The sequence below is a fragment of the Daphnia pulex genome, chromosome 9, assembly GCF_021134715.1.
Source record: "Daphnia pulex isolate KAP4 chromosome 9, ASM2113471v1".
Lineage (NCBI taxonomy): Eukaryota > Metazoa > Arthropoda > Branchiopoda > Diplostraca > Daphniidae > Daphnia > Daphnia pulex.
Window position 1 is genome coordinate 2,566,348 of NC_060025.1, and position 17,408 is coordinate 2,583,755.

At 39.1% G+C, this 17,408-nt stretch overlaps 6 protein-coding genes across 9 annotated transcripts; 2 read left to right on the forward strand and 4 right to left on the reverse strand.

Moving 5' to 3' along the window:
• The first annotated feature begins 522 nt into the window (after positions 1-522).
• LOC124202560 lies at positions 523-6,018 on the forward strand. The gene is made up of 4 exons (XM_046598917.1): positions 523-3,225; positions 4,952-5,138; positions 5,210-5,326; positions 5,392-6,018. Exons 2-4 carry the CDS (start codon positions 4,952-4,954, stop codon positions 5,553-5,555), a joined length of 468 nt encoding a protein of 155 aa, XP_046454873.1. The 5' UTR covers positions 523-3,225; the 3' UTR covers positions 5,556-6,018.
• On the reverse strand, positions 5,966-7,666 carry LOC124202553 (alpha-2-macroglobulin receptor-associated protein-like). 3 transcript variants are annotated; one of them, XR_006878228.1, is made up of 6 exons: positions 7,355-7,666; positions 7,007-7,295; positions 6,828-6,935; positions 6,672-6,768; positions 6,141-6,602; positions 5,966-6,061 (listed from the first exon to the last, which is right to left on the reverse strand). XR_006878228.1 is itself a non-coding variant. In XM_046598908.1 (5 exons), exons 1-5 carry the CDS (start codon positions 7,574-7,576, stop codon positions 6,233-6,235), a joined length of 1,086 nt encoding a protein of 361 aa, XP_046454864.1. In that variant the 5' UTR covers positions 7,577-7,666; the 3' UTR covers positions 6,080-6,232. The 3 variants fall into 3 exon arrangements, 2 of the variants coding, with proteins under 2 accessions (XP_046454864.1, XP_046454865.1); XM_046598908.1 differs by lacking the exon at positions 5,966-6,061 and having other exon boundaries at positions 6,080-6,602; XM_046598909.1 differs by lacking the exon at positions 5,966-6,061 and having other exon boundaries at positions 6,080-6,602; positions 6,672-6,765; positions 7,355-7,665.
• An 838-nt stretch (positions 7,667-8,504) lies between these two features.
• On the reverse strand, positions 8,505-10,825 carry LOC124202558 (chromobox protein homolog 1-like). Its single transcript, XM_046598913.1, has 6 exons — positions 10,589-10,825; positions 9,999-10,137; positions 9,583-9,754; positions 9,117-9,522; positions 8,942-9,039; positions 8,505-8,879 (listed from the first exon to the last, which is right to left on the reverse strand). Exons 3-6 carry the CDS (start codon positions 9,693-9,695, stop codon positions 8,750-8,752), a joined length of 747 nt encoding a protein of 248 aa, XP_046454869.1. The 5' UTR covers positions 9,696-9,754; positions 9,999-10,137; positions 10,589-10,825; the 3' UTR covers positions 8,505-8,749.
• Positions 10,826-11,543: 718 nt separating this feature from the next.
• LOC124202551 (all trans-polyprenyl-diphosphate synthase PDSS1-like) lies at positions 11,544-14,225 on the reverse strand. Its single transcript, XM_046598907.1, has 8 exons — positions 13,320-14,225; positions 13,149-13,253; positions 12,944-13,080; positions 12,716-12,857; positions 12,558-12,647; positions 12,358-12,489; positions 12,105-12,302; positions 11,544-12,041 (listed from the first exon to the last, which is right to left on the reverse strand). The coding sequence occupies exons 1-8, from the start codon at positions 13,422-13,424 to the stop codon at positions 11,820-11,822; spliced, it is 1,131 nt and encodes a 376-aa protein (XP_046454863.1). The 5' UTR covers positions 13,425-14,225; the 3' UTR covers positions 11,544-11,819.
• Positions 14,226-14,346: 121 nt separating this feature from the next.
• Positions 14,347-15,759, reverse strand: LOC124202559 (chromobox protein homolog 3-like). 2 transcript variants are annotated; one of them, XM_046598915.1, is made up of 5 exons: positions 15,710-15,759; positions 15,379-15,565; positions 15,076-15,313; positions 14,907-15,004; positions 14,347-14,782 (listed from the first exon to the last, which is right to left on the reverse strand). In XM_046598915.1, exons 2-5 carry the CDS (start codon positions 15,486-15,488, stop codon positions 14,629-14,631), a joined length of 600 nt encoding a protein of 199 aa, XP_046454871.1. In that variant the 5' UTR covers positions 15,489-15,565; positions 15,710-15,759; the 3' UTR covers positions 14,347-14,628. The 2 variants fall into 2 exon arrangements, with proteins under 2 accessions (XP_046454871.1, XP_046454872.1); XM_046598916.1 differs by having other exon boundaries at positions 15,659-15,759.
• A 26-nt stretch (positions 15,760-15,785) lies between these two features.
• Positions 15,786-17,363, forward strand: LOC124202556 (probable serine hydrolase). The gene is made up of 4 exons (XM_046598911.1): positions 15,786-15,900; positions 16,098-16,279; positions 16,348-16,925; positions 17,004-17,363. The coding sequence occupies exons 2-4, from the start codon at positions 16,129-16,131 to the stop codon at positions 17,262-17,264; spliced, it is 990 nt and encodes a 329-aa protein (XP_046454867.1). The 5' UTR covers positions 15,786-15,900; positions 16,098-16,128; the 3' UTR covers positions 17,265-17,363.
• Positions 17,364-17,408: the final 45 nt, after the last annotated feature.

Consider the following 17,408-nt stretch of genomic DNA (forward strand, 5'->3'; position numbering starts at 1 on the left):
AGAGTGGGGTTCCAACGTCCAAACAGATCAAGCCATACATCTTTGTATGTGTGTGTGTGTGTGTGTGTGCTATAGCTGTTATTTCGGTTTTTCCTCAAGTTACAAAATTCAACCTACGAGAAAGAAATTCGAATTTCTTATTTTTGTTTCTTTTGATATTGACGTGTGTAAATATAAAAATATTCCGGTTACTGCCACCAGCTATAGAATGTAGCCATACGAATAAATAGCAACCGGGTTCAAAAAGGACGAAGATATTAGGCCCATAAAAATGTTGTCTTTCCAAACCTCCTACTACTACTATCTAGACAATATAATATCAAATAAAAAGGGATGCTTCTATATAGCTGGAAAGAAGAAAAAAAAAAGACGAGTTTATATTACAGCCGAGAGAGTTCCATAAAAGATAGCCTCTATCCGCCGGTTGCTCGAATTCCTCAACGTTCCATTAAATTGGAAATGTATAACATTTTTCTTTGAAAGACAAAAAAAAAAAATAAAAATAAAAATAAAAAACCAGTGGAGAAGAGATACTTTGTTTGACATTGAATATCAAGTTGTCGTGTGGCAGCCGAGACCACCAAAGATACAATGGGAATAGGGAAAAAAAAACAAATTAAATAATAATAATAATAATAGAAAAAAAGGGTTTGGTTATTTCGCCAGCTATCCATCACAGGCTGGAGGAGATGACAACATCCGGAATTACGCACTCGACAGCCCAACCTCTATAGATGGTGATGGGGGGGAAACCTGCTGCTGCTGCTGGCTGGCTGGCTGTCATATGTATTTGCTACAACGTGAGAGAACCAGGACGAGCGGGCAGGACGCGTGTAGCGTTTTCCAATTCCTGAAATTCAGTCGACGGGTCCCGAGAATCTCCACCATCAATTTGTTATCTTCTTGATGGGCGCTGGACGTTCTCGTCGCCAGCATTTCTCTCCTATATATTTTACCCCATGAATGGACAAAATGGGAAAAAATCTAGAAGCCGGACAGGCATCTCTCAGCTGCAGTTAAGTATTAAGCACAGAAGCGCCTCCTCGCCATCAAGCAAGCGGAGGAAAACACATCGATCCATTATCATCCCATCAGTCAGATCCGGTTGAGAGTCGCGCGGGGTTGGACTTGGTCGCCAGGAGTCGACCAGTCGTCACGATATAATAGAAACCTAATGGGCCTCTTTTCTTTTTCTTATACCTTTTTGTTCTTCTTAGCTTCTTCTTCTTGTCATTTTCTGAATTGTTAAAAAGCTCTCGAATTGTTACAGCCGCCCAAAATGCTCCTTCTTCTCGGATCGTCGTATTATTTATAGAGACGCAACAGGATCTAGGAGCAAGATGGTGGGTCCCCCCCATCATCGTTCACTCTGCGGATTCCTCGTCCGCGTTGACCCACAGAGCTGGGGGGAGAGAGACTCTGCGATCTATGGCCGTTCATTCATCAACGACGATTTCTCTCCAGCTCTTCTCTGCAGGCTGTCCGGCAGCTCCTAGCGCGTTGTTGTTGACGAGTTGTCATTCGTCGTTTGGGAGCCATTTTTCTCGGTGACTGATGGCCAGTTTCGTCCTTAAAGTTGCCCCCCCCCCCAAGTCTCTTTTGAATAATGTCCCCAAAGACGGATCTGCGCCGAGACTGATATCTCCCAAATACTTGTGTGTGAGCTATAAGGCAAGAAGATATCATATACATATTCTATTCAACAGCTACTGCTATTCATCTTGGCCATTTGTCCACGTCGTCAACCGAGCAGACGACCAAATTCAGATCCCTTTGGCTGCCCACAAATACAAAAAGGGGGATATGACGAGTGGTGTGGTGGTTGGTGGCCCATCATCGCCGTTCTGTCAAACAATCGACGAGATGACCGCACTTTTCAAACTTCACGATTCACCATCGAGAGTCATTTGTCTCCGATACGGACAACACGACGATACAACGGCGCGCGATTGCGGATAAAATGTCCTTCGTTCAGGACATTTTATATCATAGATCGTCCGGTTAACTTTTTTCCTTTTTTTATTTTAAATCGATCGACGCTTGACGTGTGACCCACTTTGCATACAGAAAGAAAAATTATTTTATTTTTTTTAGGGGGGTTTCAAACCACTTAATTCGGGAGCGTTTAAAATTCCCGCGAAGAAGAGAATTTTTGTTTTCCGACGTTGGAATTCCAACGAATACACACACACACACACACCGCGCGCGTGAATATGAATGGGCGAAAGAGTAATTTGAAGAAGAGAAAATGAATAAGAAAGGATATATATGTTGTGAGCCAGCCCCAGCGGAATGCCAACGACCGCCTTATTGCTGCTCCTCCTCGCCCTGGAACTCAAAATGCTGGAGCTAAAGAAGAAAAAAAAAAAGTCTATAATATAACATGGATGTTATCTAACGACGTGTGTGCAGCAACAGAATGGAGGGACTGCTTTGCATCTCTGCCAAAACAGAAAGAAAAAATCTGTAATTATATAGCAACAGCGTGTGGCGGCAAGAAAGCCATTAGACTCGTCTAGTCGTCGTCGTCGTCGATGGTGGAGAAAAGAAGAAGAAAAACGGATCGCCGCTGCTCCAAATACCACACGCCATTTCTTTTGTTTTTGCACGGATCTTGCTGCTTCAAGTCTATAAGCCAATCGTAGATGATATCCGCGCGCTATTATTTATCACAAGTCCGGGTCAGGAATCCCTTTTTGATTTGGACCAATCGACCAGTGCGGAGAGGTACTCTACTGTGTGTTGAGTGTATAGTGTACTGGGTTCAAAAGGGGCCAATAGGGTACAGGCCTTTTCGTGTGCTCTCCGTCGACTGTTGTGTGTGTTGCTGCTGCTGTACATCCATCCGAGGAGGGAGGGGAGGAAGAAGGAGGAGTGTTGGGGAAGTTGGATGGCCTCCCCCCATCTTCCTCTTCTCTCTCTCAGCTCTGCTCAGCTCAGCTCAGCTATATATATTACAAGCTGCAAAGTCTTCAGAGTGGACAATCGACTCCATGTACCGCATAGTAGAGCTTCACACTTTGTTGACCTCCCCCGGAGAAGTTAATAGTGCGCCATTGACTAAGACGACGACGACTCCGAGATTATAGCGTTGCGTTCGTTCACACATCACACACGTTTTATTCCATTCATTCCGGAGCTTTTTCGTCAACGCAGAAAATAAAAATCCTGAAAGAAATTCGAGCACCAAATTCAAAAAAAGGAAAATTTAAAACAACAAAAAAGGTAAATATGAAATTTTGGTTTTTCTTCTTCTAGTCGAACTTTCATTCATTCATTCAAGTCACGTAGTGTGTAGTGAATCCATCTGGAAAATGGATCGGCAAACATTTGCGACAAAATGTGTGAATGATTTTGTTGCGCAACTAAAGACACGAGCGATTCGACGAGAGTCGAAAGGAACCAGCAAACAAGAGAAACGACACGAACGAGAAGAATCGCCACTAGACATATTTGACTATCCCCCCCGCTCCAATGTTTCTTTTTTTCCCAATTTATATATGAGAATGACATGAAGGGCCAGGAGAGAGAGAGGCTACCTCAGTTACGCGCTGCTGCTGGGCGCCTTGCCTTATTTTATCCCCCGCTCATCTCGCCCAGCGGCGGTCCAGCGCGCCAATGGACTTGTAGGGTTATCAACTTGATGTCGTAATTGATGACTTGAACAAGAACAAGAAAAAAACAAAACAAAATCTCCTCTATTCCTATTCGTCTATCCTCCTACAGTATAAACCACGCGACATTCTTCTTTTGCCTATATAGGGTGAGCACCCAAAGTTCTAAATTTCCCCCCCCCCCCACGTCATTTTGTAAAGAATCTTAATTTAAACCCCAAAAATAAAAGAAAGAAAAGAAACAAAACTCACGATTCCTCGAAGCCATTCGGATTCCGCCCCGGTAGCGCTACGTATGCGCGAAAGAGGTGGAGCGCGCGTGCGGATGTCGGGCCCGCCATTAACCAGCTCACCTCGTGCGGCGTGATTTGAATTTGATTGTACAATTTCGTCGTTTTCGCTTCTGAATTATAGATTTTTCTTTTTCTGTCTCGAGGGAGAGATTTTTGTCTCTTGCGAGAGCTGCGCCCAGCTGGGGGCGCAATTTCACGGACAAGAGAGAGAGAAAAAAAAACAGCGATAGAGAGCAGAGCAATATTCAAAGTTATTCCAAACACGCCAAGCATTTTTTTTTTCTTTTTTTTTTTACTTCACACACACAGCCGGGCCTGCAGTGAGAGTGTGTACATCAAATACCTGGCTGCATTCCTCACCTAATTGAGCACGAGCCTTCTCTCCACCAGCCGTTCACCTTTCGGAGTTATTGAAGATAAAAATCTTATAGCCCCTCTCTAGTTCTTTCTTTCTTTCTCTCTCTCTTTTCCATGGTAATTAGAATGGGACTTTCCCTTGCCCTTTCTTTTGCCTACCTCCCCTCTCTAACCGACCGCGAGAAAATGTATATTATACCCAGCACCCACCATAAAAATCGGAAGGGGGGAATTTTTTTTTCGGGGGGGAAATTCTATTTCATGACGATGGAATGTTGGGAATTTCTGACTGTCGTGAGTTTCGCGCGAGCCATCCGCGGGGCACCTGTTTCTCTGGAATTTTTTTCCTTTTTTCTTTTTTTTTGTAACGGAATAAATACTTGTTTCTGAATTTAAAAAAAAAAAAGCAGAGGGATCCGGTCAAACCGTTTAATGGTGGTCGCCCATCATTGGACGGAGCTACCGGTCTTGAGCAGTCTGACACAAAAGTCCGGTTTCCCCCCCACCGTGTGTGTTTTTGAATGGGTTTCTCTTATATTTTCCAGGAGAGAGAAGAGATCTTACCTTACCTTAATGGCTTTTGTTGTTGAAAGACTTTGACAAGTGGATTAACACCAACTTTGGTCCGACTGCTGATGGGCTCCTGACGAATGACGACAACATTTTTCTTTTCTCTATACAATTTAGATGAACCCGGTTGTTGTTCTCCTGCTGGTCCAGTTGGTAGCCGCTCAACCTGTCGCCTTGCCGAACCCATTCGCTGGATGGAACACCAAGCCGTCCAGCAGTAAAGTTTCCGTACTGGACACCCAACCGCTCAGCAGGACTCGAAGCCTACCCCAAACGTCACAATCAACAAATGGCAATCATGCAGGTAAAAGAAATTCAAACTTTTCTCTTCTTCTTTTTAAAATCATAACTTACGTAATTCTTTTCACGTCCAAGGTCCGGTCAACACTAAGAATGGCGGCACTTTCGATAAAGTGGGCAAAATAATTACGACGACCACGACGACCGAGCCTTCAACTCAACAGGCCACTGTTGACATAGAGACATTGCCAGGTATCGAAATCTAAACAAAATTAAAATCAATTAATTCAGAATTTAAAATTTGGGGTTGGCATCAGGATTTTGGTTGAAAGATCCCAGCAGGATCGAAGAAACGACTGGGTCATCCTACGAGGTCGATTACCGCACCGAACGGTACCGACTGGACGATCTTCTACTGTTGAACAAGAGGCGCAAAAATGGATATGTCGGACACCACCACGAAGATGAGAAGACCCATTAAAAATAAACCAGGAATTCCGATGGCGTAACATTCGGAGAAAACTGCAAAAAAGAAACTAACCTCTCAAAACTCCATTCCGGATGAGCACCACACACACAATAATCAACTCAAAAACATTAATTTGGTTTTTTTAACACGTTTTGTTTTGTTTCGTATACGGGCAAAGGTAAGAGAGTATAATAACTTACCGTTTCAGGAGGTTATGACCGCGCCCGCCTATGGAAAAACGGTCATCATTTCCCTCCCCACCCCCTCCCACCCTCCCTCTGGAATGCTGGAAAAACAAAAAAAAAGAGCCTCTTCTATATATCTACCTTCCTTACATTCTTTACGTGCGTGCGTGTAGTATGTATATGTGTGCGTGAGCGCGCGCGCTCGTTGTGTGTTCCAAAACAACAAAACAAAAAACGTATTATTTGCGGGATATATCATCAATGTAAATACATTTCTATTCGTTATTGGATGGCGCTTGTTCCTTGTAGAGAGAAGCCTATAAGCGTCTAGAACTGGTCAAAGGAAAAACAAAAAAGAAAACTGTTTTTTATTTAGAATAATAAAGTAGAAAAAATGCCAAATGATTATTACAACAGCCGTTAGAATGATAATAACTTATCGAGATGAAAACCAAAATAAGCTGCTGCTGCTGCTGCTGACCGGCCCAGCTGGTCGAGATTTCTTCACAGCTCGAGGTGCCGTTGCGTGATTCGAGCTTCTAGGTCGGCGTGCAACTTTTCCACTTTGCGCGACTGCAATTTAATCCTCTGGCGAAGCTCATTTGCGTCTTGAAATTCACTTTTGTTGCCTAATTCGGTCTTGGCTTGTTGGAGAGAGTGCTGGGCCTGGATAAAGCGCAGCTTTTGCAATCTCTGCTCGTAGTGGCGCAGCTCCGTGCGGAGAGATTCCAATTCCTCAGAGGTAAAGTCGCCGTTGAGAGCGATTTTCCACAGTCCCTGAACTTTGGGCTCTTCAAAATCACGGCTTTTAGGTCCCAAAAGGGTCATGCGTTCAAGGCGGTCGTAGCCATATTTTAGCTCGCGATGAGTACTCCTTGAAAGCGACACAAAAGAAAGTTTAAGGGAAAATTGCTGACCATTTAGACATGACCAGAATAATTACCTCACTCCTTCAACAGCCGAATTTTCCAAATTTGGCTCAATTTTATCTCCCAAATCCTGAAGTGTGTCCATAAAGGCTTCATTCACAAAGGCATCTGGAGATGGAAGAATGTGGTGAATTGGTACAAATTTACAGGAGAAATTTAAGATTCCTTACTGTCTTCTCTTAGTTTCCTGCTGTTGTGCTCTTCCAAGAGGCTATAATACTGTAGCACCTTTTCCTGGTGGTGAGCAAATTCATCCTTGAGCATTTTCAATTCAGGTTCTTTGATACAAAAAAATAAGATACATTAATTTCTCAAATTGATCGATGAATAAATGAGAAACTTGTTGTACCTGTAAATCCAGCACTTTCAGCTTTTAACCACAGTTTATTCAGCTTTTTATCTTTGAAAATGCTATGGCTGTTGGTCGTACTGTCAGCTTGGTTTGATTCGGTATCTTTCTCAAAGTGATCAGCCAACCCATAACGTTCAATGACATTGCCAAACTTCTGTCTTATTTCAGCTTCTTTGAGACCATCCTTATCCAAGTTATCAGCCTTCAACCGCTTGAGCTGCAATTCTTCCTTATCTTGCACTTTAAGTTCACTGTAAAGACTTTTCAGCTTAAACTCTGTCAGCCTCTAAAGAAATATAGAAGTTTAAGTAGATGAACAATTCTTTAAAATTTGATTGTAAGTACCTTCTGAGCTTTAGCCCAAATCAAGTTAATTTTAGCGAGGCGAAAAGGTTTGTCAATAGTTTTCCAAGAATCCTTGTCAACGCCTTCAACAGGTTCTGGTTGATTCGCCTCTTTTGAATATTTATTCACAGCAGCTTGACAGTACGAAAGGCCCAACAGGAATATACAAAACAAAAAGAGCATACGCTGCAGACTGCAACTTTTTTGCATAATATGTGACATTATTTTTTATAAAACAACAATGAGATTTTCATAAAATTTTGAATGTGAAGTGTGACACCTCAAACAGTCTAGCAGACATTAATTGTAAGAGTACGCTCGGAGAAGCCTAAAATGCGCGTACTATAATTTGCGCGGAACTTTTTTTTGTGCGCGAAACATAAATCCGTATTTAGTAGTGCACGCCGCAAACAAATAGGCCTGTGTGTGCGCCTGATCCTATGCGCAACAAGTGATGATGCATTAAGAAATACAATCAATTTTTTAACATAAACTAATAATAATGCTTACTAGTCATATTTCTTTTTATAAAGGCTAAATAGAAAATTTAAGGGATAAGTATTCTAACCATATTCTGAAACGCACATTTTTATCCCAGTACATCGAGTGCTAATTTTAACTAGTACACGATACCTAGAAATAGCCCCTAATAAACACGTAGATCAAGGTAATAAGTATAGCTAAATTGTTTCTCAGAAGTGTACTAGGCGGAATTCCCGCTAAGATAAGCAATATTCAAATGTAGTCTAGCTTTTAGCTTCAGGATACATGGATGTTAAAAACAATGGTTGAGACTTGAGAGAACATATGATCAAATATAGATTTTGTTTGAATTATTCAATTTTTATCATGTTTTAGTTGCTTGTCCTACCTTGTGATTAAGACTATCAAAATGAAGTTTAATGAGTAGCACTGTTGATGGCAGCAATTGAAAATGGCAATGGAAAAAGTCAACATCTGTAAACTTTTAAAATAGAACAGTTGCAAAATCCATTATAGAGTAAGCCTTAAGCCCATATCTTACAAGCATTCTGATCGCTTCAACCAAACATAACAAATTTACCTTTTTTTAATTGGATGTCATTTAATTGTTTTCTTGATAATTTTTTTACAATGTAGTTTCGGTTTTTAAAAAATTTACTGATTGTGATCAGCAATCAAACTGTGTGCCAGAAAAAAAAAGAAGATACATGCAAATTTACACAAGTCAGTTCTTTGTTTTTGCTAGACGGCAGAAAATTCAAATAAGGAAAATATCTTGATTAAGGTAATAACGAAATAACCGCACAGAAAATATTAAAGTTCCTAAAGAACAGAGGGGAGAGGGCAACATGGACAAATAGCATCAATCCAGCTTCATGTGCCCAATCGAGATTCTTGACTTGACCTGTGTCTTTAACTTGAATCTTCTTCGCCCATTCCGGTTCGGATCTGCAGGCGCTCTTCATAGAATTTGATTACGATTTGCGGGCATTTTATGTTAGCTTCGCAAGCCGGAACTAATTCAGGTGTATGTCTGGATTTCCTAGAAAATAGAAAATGTTGATATGATTCGAATCTCTAGTGAAATGTATTTAAAAAATGAACCATTTGATGAGAAACCAAAGTTCCCCCGTAGAGTCAGTAGCACCTACAATCTTCTCTGGTTCCAGATTTCGATCGAATCCATAAGGTTCATCGTTACTCTGAACATTGAAGACATAAAACAGGATTTAATTCAAATCATTCATTTGAGATGAAGAACTTTCAATGACATCCAAACCTCAACAGTTTTCTCTTTTTTCTTTGTGGTTTTCTTTTCTTCTCTAGGCTCAATATTGCGATTTTCTTTCTCTCGTGCATGCTTGTTCTTGAGAAGATAGTTAGCAAAACGTTCAGCGTTCTTAGAAGTGATTTTGTCGAGTCTTTCATTATCTTTCTTTTTTTGTTTTTCCTTGTTACTAGATTCAGTTTCAACCACATCAAGACGTTTTCTCTCCTTGCTACTGTAAGAAGTAAATAACAACTTCTCAACTTCTTTTTTTCTTTCCTTTTCCTCTTCCTTCCTCTTATTTAAAAATAGTGAAATTAAGGCAGGACAATCCAAGTTTTCCTCAGGTTCCCAGGAATTGTCTTTATCATCATAACCTTTCCATTTCAAGAGATATTCAACTACACCTTTTCTTTCTCTAAAATAATTACATATTAGTTAAACCATTGGTCATTTTAAAAAATGACAACAAACATACCTACGATCCAGTATTTTTTCAACAATGAACTCTTCTTCCTCGCTGTCTGAAGAAGCTGGAGGAGTAGGTTCTTCTGAAACCTGTCTCTCTTTGAGTTTTGTAGTTTTTCCCATTGTGACAATCGTCAAACTTGTAGTTCATAAAAGCATGAAGAAAGTGCTATTAAGTTTTCCTGAAAGAAAGTAATTTAAAGAATATCAGATATGATCTGGTACTGGAATTGATTGATGTAGTAAAATCTAAATGGTAACATGGTATAACCTATGGTTCAGCAGAGGTATGATATGGAGTAGTTTAATGAGAAGGAAAAGTTAAGAATTGAAGCCTAAGAAAATTAAGTACTAAGCATATGAAATATGCATACTCCCAGTCCCATTAAAATAAATAAACTATGTATTTTATAGAGTAAAACTCACCAACTGTTACAAATTTGAACATGTGGATGTGCTGTGAAGGTGAAGTTGCCAAGTTGGGGTCACGGAAAAGATTAAGATGAAGCAGACGGATTTTACCTATGCTTCACCTATGCTTGAAAAATGTCGCCACGAGATGCCCCTACCAAGTCATAGTCACCCAAAGTATTTTTTTAAATTATTGAAATATTTACTATAAAAAGTTACAGTCAGTCTTTAAACACAAGAAATAATTTTGAGAGAACATAAATGTGCAGCAAAAAGCCAAATGGTAAATCTATATGATGGGCACCCGGCACTTGATTTTCTCTCTGTTTAATACTCGTTCATCTAATCGATGTAATCCACGATCAAATATGGTGATTCCGTGATTGTAGATTCACGTTTCTCTCAAATAGTTCACATGCTTTATAATTACTGTTCAAATCCAAATGGTAGCAGTGAGTACCGGAAATTGTAATAATTATACAAAAGAAATGCCCATTGGGACTTTTTGAATTGTTTGTTAATGTTTGTTAAATTTAATCTACTTCAAGTATGCCTAATTTTATGATTAAGTTTACTTGCCACTTCAAAAGTAAAATGTTATTTACATGCAGGCTTGATGTTTTTTTTCCAAAGGCGAGAATGGCGAGCACACAATAAGCTTTTCAATAATTGCTAGTTGCTAGTTGTTACACGAAGAAGTGACCGAAACCAGGCGATTAAGACAGGTATGAAAGTGTATACGGCGGGAAAAACTGTGAAACTGGAGAAACCGAATAACACAATCGGTTTTGGTTCTCGTGTAGTCGTGTTATGTGTATTGTTTTTCTGAGCAGACAGCTTGTACGAAAAAAGACAGTGTTGCGAATTTTTCGTTTTCTATCGTTCAATCGGAAAATTAAATGTTTTTGTTAGAGAGAGATAATTTTCGTATTGTTCAATGGGGTTTTGAATAGTCGGTATTTAATTATTTATCACATAAACTAGATTTAGTTTTTGTGACGATGTTACCATCTAACCAAAATTTCGTTTTTGTTGTTGTTTTTCCCATATTTGGGCGTATCCGGAAACAGAACGTGAAACAACATTCAACGGAAAATGTGAATTCAAAAACCGGTTTTTTTCCAACAACTTTTTTCATAGTAGTGCCGTCAGCAAGGTAACCAAGTTTCTGTTGAAGCCACTCAACCACTCGCACTTTAAAAACAATCAATACATTCCGTGAATTTCCTAGTTCCCAGTTCCAATAATTTTCGTAATTTAAAAATAAGAGTAGAAAAACTTTTCCTTTTTATCTTTCAGAAAGAAGACAAGCAGTAATGTGTTGAATCCATAGTACAATAACATTCTAAATTGGTTAAATAATAAAAGAAGAATTAGATCATTATTCCCCAGGTGAAGCGCATTTGTTTTTAGAAAATAAGTCTACTATGACAACAATTATGTACGACGAATTACGGCCCATGTAATGCAAAGTGTCCGGTGAGACCAATATTAACGACAGGACAAATCCACAACCATTTCGCAGTCATCAAGGTCACTAGAAAATAGCTAATTACAGTATTATAACATTACATGTATATTTCTTTATCGCTAGCCTGCACCAAAGTCACATTAAGTCATGCCACTTTCAATTGCAAGCAGCCAAACAGCCAAAACTGTTCACGTTCTTTTACATTTTAGAAGTAATTGTAGTTTTGGCAATTTTACAGCTTAAATAACGATGGCAAAATGTGCGCTTTGCGCATAACTGGATAATAAATTTAATATCAATGCACAAATTTAAAAATGTTTTCCCATGTGAGCATGCACAGACAATAAAAGTAACCAGTCTGGGCATTATTTAATTTTGTTCAATAACTGATGAGTTACCGTGAATAACATTTCCTGGTAGGGCGACTGTGACAGTTGAGCTATTTTATCCATAGCGTCGCCGTAGTACTGGGTCGCCAATTCTTTAGTCCGCTGCAAGCCGTCCGATTTCAAAATTAAACTATACGCAGTTGCAACGTCCCCTGGTTCTTTGAAGCGGCGCAAAATCATTGGATTCAATTCAGGAAACTAATGGTCGGAGATAATAATTATGAATTTTAAAAAAATTTGTAAAATTCGAACTGCCAGCACCTGTTGCGCAGCAAATAAAACAGGCATATTTGCTAGTCCTTGGTTCAAATCAACTGCTAGCGCCTTGCCGTATTCAGTGGATGCTATGGCGGAGAAATCTATTATGTCATCTACCAATTGATAAGCTATTCCCAACTGTCGGCCAAATTCAAAAGCGGTCGTTTGTAAGGTAGCATCAGCTCCGGCAAGCACTAACACCTTTGAGAACAATTTTTAATTTTGTTAATAACGTAGAAATTAATACGAAACATACCGCCTGACAAGAATAAGCAAATACACTTGCAGTTTTCTTAAATGTTTTATCAATGTATTGCGAGTATCTCTCTTCTTCAGTTGCGCCAGCATCAAGTTGCATTAATTCTCCGGTAACAACATTTTGTATCATCTAAATTAAGAGTTATTTTTTAATAACTACTTTATTGGAATTAAAGAAGAATAAGAATCTATACGTACTCTGGTTAATAAGATACAAACTTCGTTGTTCGGAATTTGCGAAATAGTTTCCAAAGCACGTCCCAGTACAAAACCACCAGCCCATATTGACTTATGACGAAGAAAACTGTCAACCACAATGTCACATGAAACATTTTGCTTTATAATATAAAATATACCTTTTTTTGTCCACAAAGAAAATTGATGGTTGGTTTTGCTCTTCGCTTGATGGCATCGTCAATCACGTCGTCATGATACAAACAGGTTCCGTGAATCATTTCGGCAACTTGTGCGACTTTCTTTTGATTTTCAATCACTTTTCTATTTTCAACATTAAAAATAAAAACAAGTTTTAATTAATACGTATGTCATCCAGTGGGACATTTAACAAATATCGAATAACAAACGGTGATGTCTCCTTTAGAATACTGTTGATTGCTTTAGCCAAACACAAAATGACCAATGGTCTTAAACATTTTCCGTCTCCGTCTAAATGATAAGAAGCTAATGGTAAAACTGATTCAACCTGCACTCGTTTAAAATTCTGTAAATAAGATCAGAATTTTGGATGAAATTAATGGCACTCTTTTAAAAGTTATTCTTTATTCAAACCTTTCTTATGTTTTCGTAAACATCCGCCACGTCCTTTCTCACCAGAAGCTCGTAGTTAAGCCTGTCATTAGTTGGAGTAGTCATATGCGGGACTCGGGTTTGCATCTGCGTGAGTACATCGTGACAAAATTTAGTTTCTATTCTCACAAGTGAAAAATGCATCCATCTTACCTGATGGCTTTGTTGCATCGAATAAATGGTGTGTCCAGATAACAGAGATGCATATCTGACAGTGTAAAATCCCTTACGAAATAAGAAATGGGACGCGGAAAACATCGCACTTTTTCGGTTGGTCAGAAAACGAATAATTTTACCTCGCGCACAGATCCAGCTTTAAACTAGTGTTCGCTTCAAGGTTTCGTTCCTCATATATCTAAATAACAATGACTATAGGAGCCATCGCGAACGGGTTTTATACCAATCCTAGTTCGCACCCTTCGCCATCTATAGTCTATAAATTCCCAATAAAAACTAGCAGCATACCAAATGGAAGAAGATTCAGATTTGGCGTGCTTAAGAGAGTAACGGTATCAGCTGACACGGATTCTTTCGACATCCCTAAATGCAATACAACAGCTTTGAAAAACCTGATCCGAGATTAATCTTTTATAAATAAACTTTCTGACAGTATAACCTGTTGCCGACGCAGGGCAACACCCTGATTTAGCACGGGGTAACTATGAAGATCTTCTACGTTTTAGGGATTTGTTGGTTAACTAACAGTAAAAATAGCGAAACACGTTTTTTACATACGCGTCCTTAAATAGAATGTTGCTTAATTATAACAATCAAAACTCTAAGATCTGAGATGGTCTTTCGTTTGGTTGCTACCCTATATTTGACAGCTGACTGCACGTGACTGTACCAATATCCTAGTCTCAAATAACCGAACTGGGGGGAACACGAATAGGGACAACAAAACAAGTAAAGCGAACTGTGTGATCAAATTCGAAACCTGTTTTGTGTAAATGCTGTTCTAGAGAAAGAATCGAGTTCAACTTAATTAATGGCAGCATAGCCCCCAAAACAAGGGAAATCAAAACTCGATAATCATATACTTTGAACACTCCGTCCCGCAGTTAATTTGGCATCGGTTAAAAATAACTTTGTCCGAAACAAGAATTGTTGGAGAATAAGTTACATTCAAAGATTAAAGGCAATCTACATCACACATTAAATGCCTAAGTATTGAGAGCCATTTAAAAAATCTTACGTTGTATTTTATCGTTGTTTTTTCGCCAGCATGATTTTCAGCAAAGAAAATTTATTTTGTCAGAGACAAATATAATCAAGCATTATATTGGATGACATAAAAATAGTAAGTTGACGAGAAAAGAACGAGCGGATTGGAGGAGGAGTACGAAAAAGGAAATGAAAACGGAAGCTTCACGGCTTCAATTGCGTGTAAAAGGAGGCTATAATACAACAACAGCCTGTTCATCAGAAGACTTACAGGTTGAGGTTTGCAATCTTAGCACTTCTAGTCCGTTCTGCTTTTCTCTTTGGTCTTACCGTCGTCACCATTTGCATTATTGTGCCATGTTAGACGCTCTTCATAAAACTGGATAACGATCTGCGGGCAAAGCTTGTTGGCTTGGCTTGCCGGAACTAGATCAGCTTCGTCACTGGATTTCCTAAAAAACCAACACACATATTAAGAACCATTTCCATTTGCAAAATATGTTACTTATCATAAAGCAGCAAGTTGAGCCTTAATAATGGTAAATAGAAAGGAGTAATGAAAACAACGAAACTTACCACTTCATGAGGAAACAAAGTTCACCAGTGTCATTAGATGCTCCAATAATCATCTCAGGTTCCAACTTGCGATCAAATCCTTTCGGGCGATCAGCATTCTGTGTGGGCAACATAATGACCGTTAGTTAAGAGTCGTAATACTCGAGAATGGTATAGATGTAATATGAACCTCGGTGTTTTTTTTCTTAGCCGGATTGCTATCGCTTTCTTCACTCGCTTGAGCACGTTTCTTGTCTTTCTTTTCATTTTCTTTCTTCTTGCCTTTTTCTTTTTCTCTTTCTTTTCTCTGATTTTCAAATTCGGCAATCAAGGCTGGACAATCTAAATTTTCTTCTGGTTCCCATGTATTTTCTTCATCACCAAAGCCTTTCCATTTTAAGAAATACTCCACTTTGCCATTCTTTTCCCTAGGTTTATTCATGAGAAGAAATTTAGCTGAAAGATAGATGGTGCTTTATCAAATTGAACAAACCTTCGATCAATGACTTTCTCAACAGAGAACTCTCCTTCACCACCATCAGCTGCGTCTGTGCTGGGTTCATCCGATACTTCTTTATCTTTGCCTCTGGAGTTTCGGCCCATGGTAGAAATGATGAAGCTTTAGTTTAAACAATGAGGTTAAAAGCGTACTCACTGGTACCGAATCTTTTCTAAAAATACTGAAAAAGAATTCAACAGGTAAGATTGACAAGCATCAGATTTCCACCACAAGTTAGAGGTAAGATAAAAGCAAATATACAAATTTTACTCACACAAAGACTCGTTGATTTTATAGTTATTCTATTACTAAAACGAAAACTTACGTTTAAAATAGAGTGGCAGATTGAAATCTGACAGTTGGCGAGTGTTGAGTAGATACTAGATTGTTGCAATGCAACGAGTTCTGTTTTAGTAAACTTCAATTTTCAGCCGACGTTTTCAACGCCATGAATTTCGCGTCTGATTGGCTACCGCAGAGGAATCAAACTATGCGTTTCCGAAGAGTTTCTTACCAGTACACAAATTATTTTATTTTCAGTTATGAATTTATGACATTTTAAATTTGTAATATTTTAATTATTCTCTCCATTAATTGATTCAGAATTTTTATTTTTGTATTAAATATCAGGAAACTTCTTACTAAAATGGCGATTCTAAAACATTTCTCAGTCAGTCAACAGATGTCATTAATTTCCATTTTTGTTTGTTTAGGTGTGTTATTGTTGTCTGCTAGGTTCGGAAAATGTTGGGAAGATTTTGCAAAATAACACAAGAAATAGCAATCCAGGCGAAATACTGCCAATCTTCCTTTCTTCAAAAGAGATGGAATCACATTATCAAGGCCCAAGATGCTCGCGAAATTCAAGTGCCTCTGCCGCATGGGATAATAGCTGGTTTGAAGAGAAACGAATTTGTGAATATTAAGTATTTTGAATGAGCTCACTTTCTCTTTATATTGTAGGCAAAGAATGGGGCAGTGTAGGAGGGTATCCAATATTGTGTCTTCATGGATTAGCAGATAACTGTGATTCATTTGCACCGCTTGCTCCTTTACTCTCAGAAAAATTTCGTTACATAGCTGTGGATGCATTTGGCCATGGACTTACTACTCACGTCCCCCCAGGATCACCCATGAATTATTGGGAAAAAGTGATTTATATCAAAAGAGTGGTTGACCATTTCAAGCTACAAAAATTTTCCATTATCGGTCACAGCATGGGAGGTTCAACAGGGTTCCTTGTCGCTTCTCTATATCCAGATTTGGTTGATCGCTTACTCACACTAGATATTATCAAACCAGTCACTGTCCCCTTAGCATGGCACACTCAGGACATCACTGAAGCCATAGATCTGCATCTCGAAATGGAAAGGAAATCTCAGGATCCCAAGAATCAAAAGAGTTACACTCAGGAACAGTTGGTCAATCGTTATGTGGAAGCCATGGGTGGGACAATCTACCCAGAAGCTGTCCGTGTTCTGATGAAGAGAGGTTCCAAAGCATCTGGTAGTGGATTTGTCTTCTCCCACGATCCCAGAATGGTAAAACAACATTTCCCCTAATTTCAACCACCAAACTCACAAGTAAATCAAAAATTTATTGTCTGAATTTCTCAACAGATGCTGCCTTCTATTATGCGTTTTGGGATAGAGGAGCAACGTCAAATAATCAAAGGAATTAGGTGTCATTTGAAAATTGTCAAAGCCAAGCAGGGTCCTCTGTACGAGCCAGTCAAATACCTGGAAGAATTCAAAGCCATTTACCAGCGACAATGCGCCTCTTACGAATATGACGAATCGGTCGACGGCACCCATCACTTTCACATGCATCATCCAGAACGAGTAGCACCCATCATCAACGAGTACTTTTCTCGATTGTGAAAAAGAAGAAAAAACGCTTCACGGCGATTCTTTTATTCACGCCAAAAAAATTTCCATGTAAATGTAGACAAGAAATAAATAAAATAAACTATCGTTTGATTTCGCAATGCGCCATTCTTTTTTTAAGAAAAAAAAATCCCACCC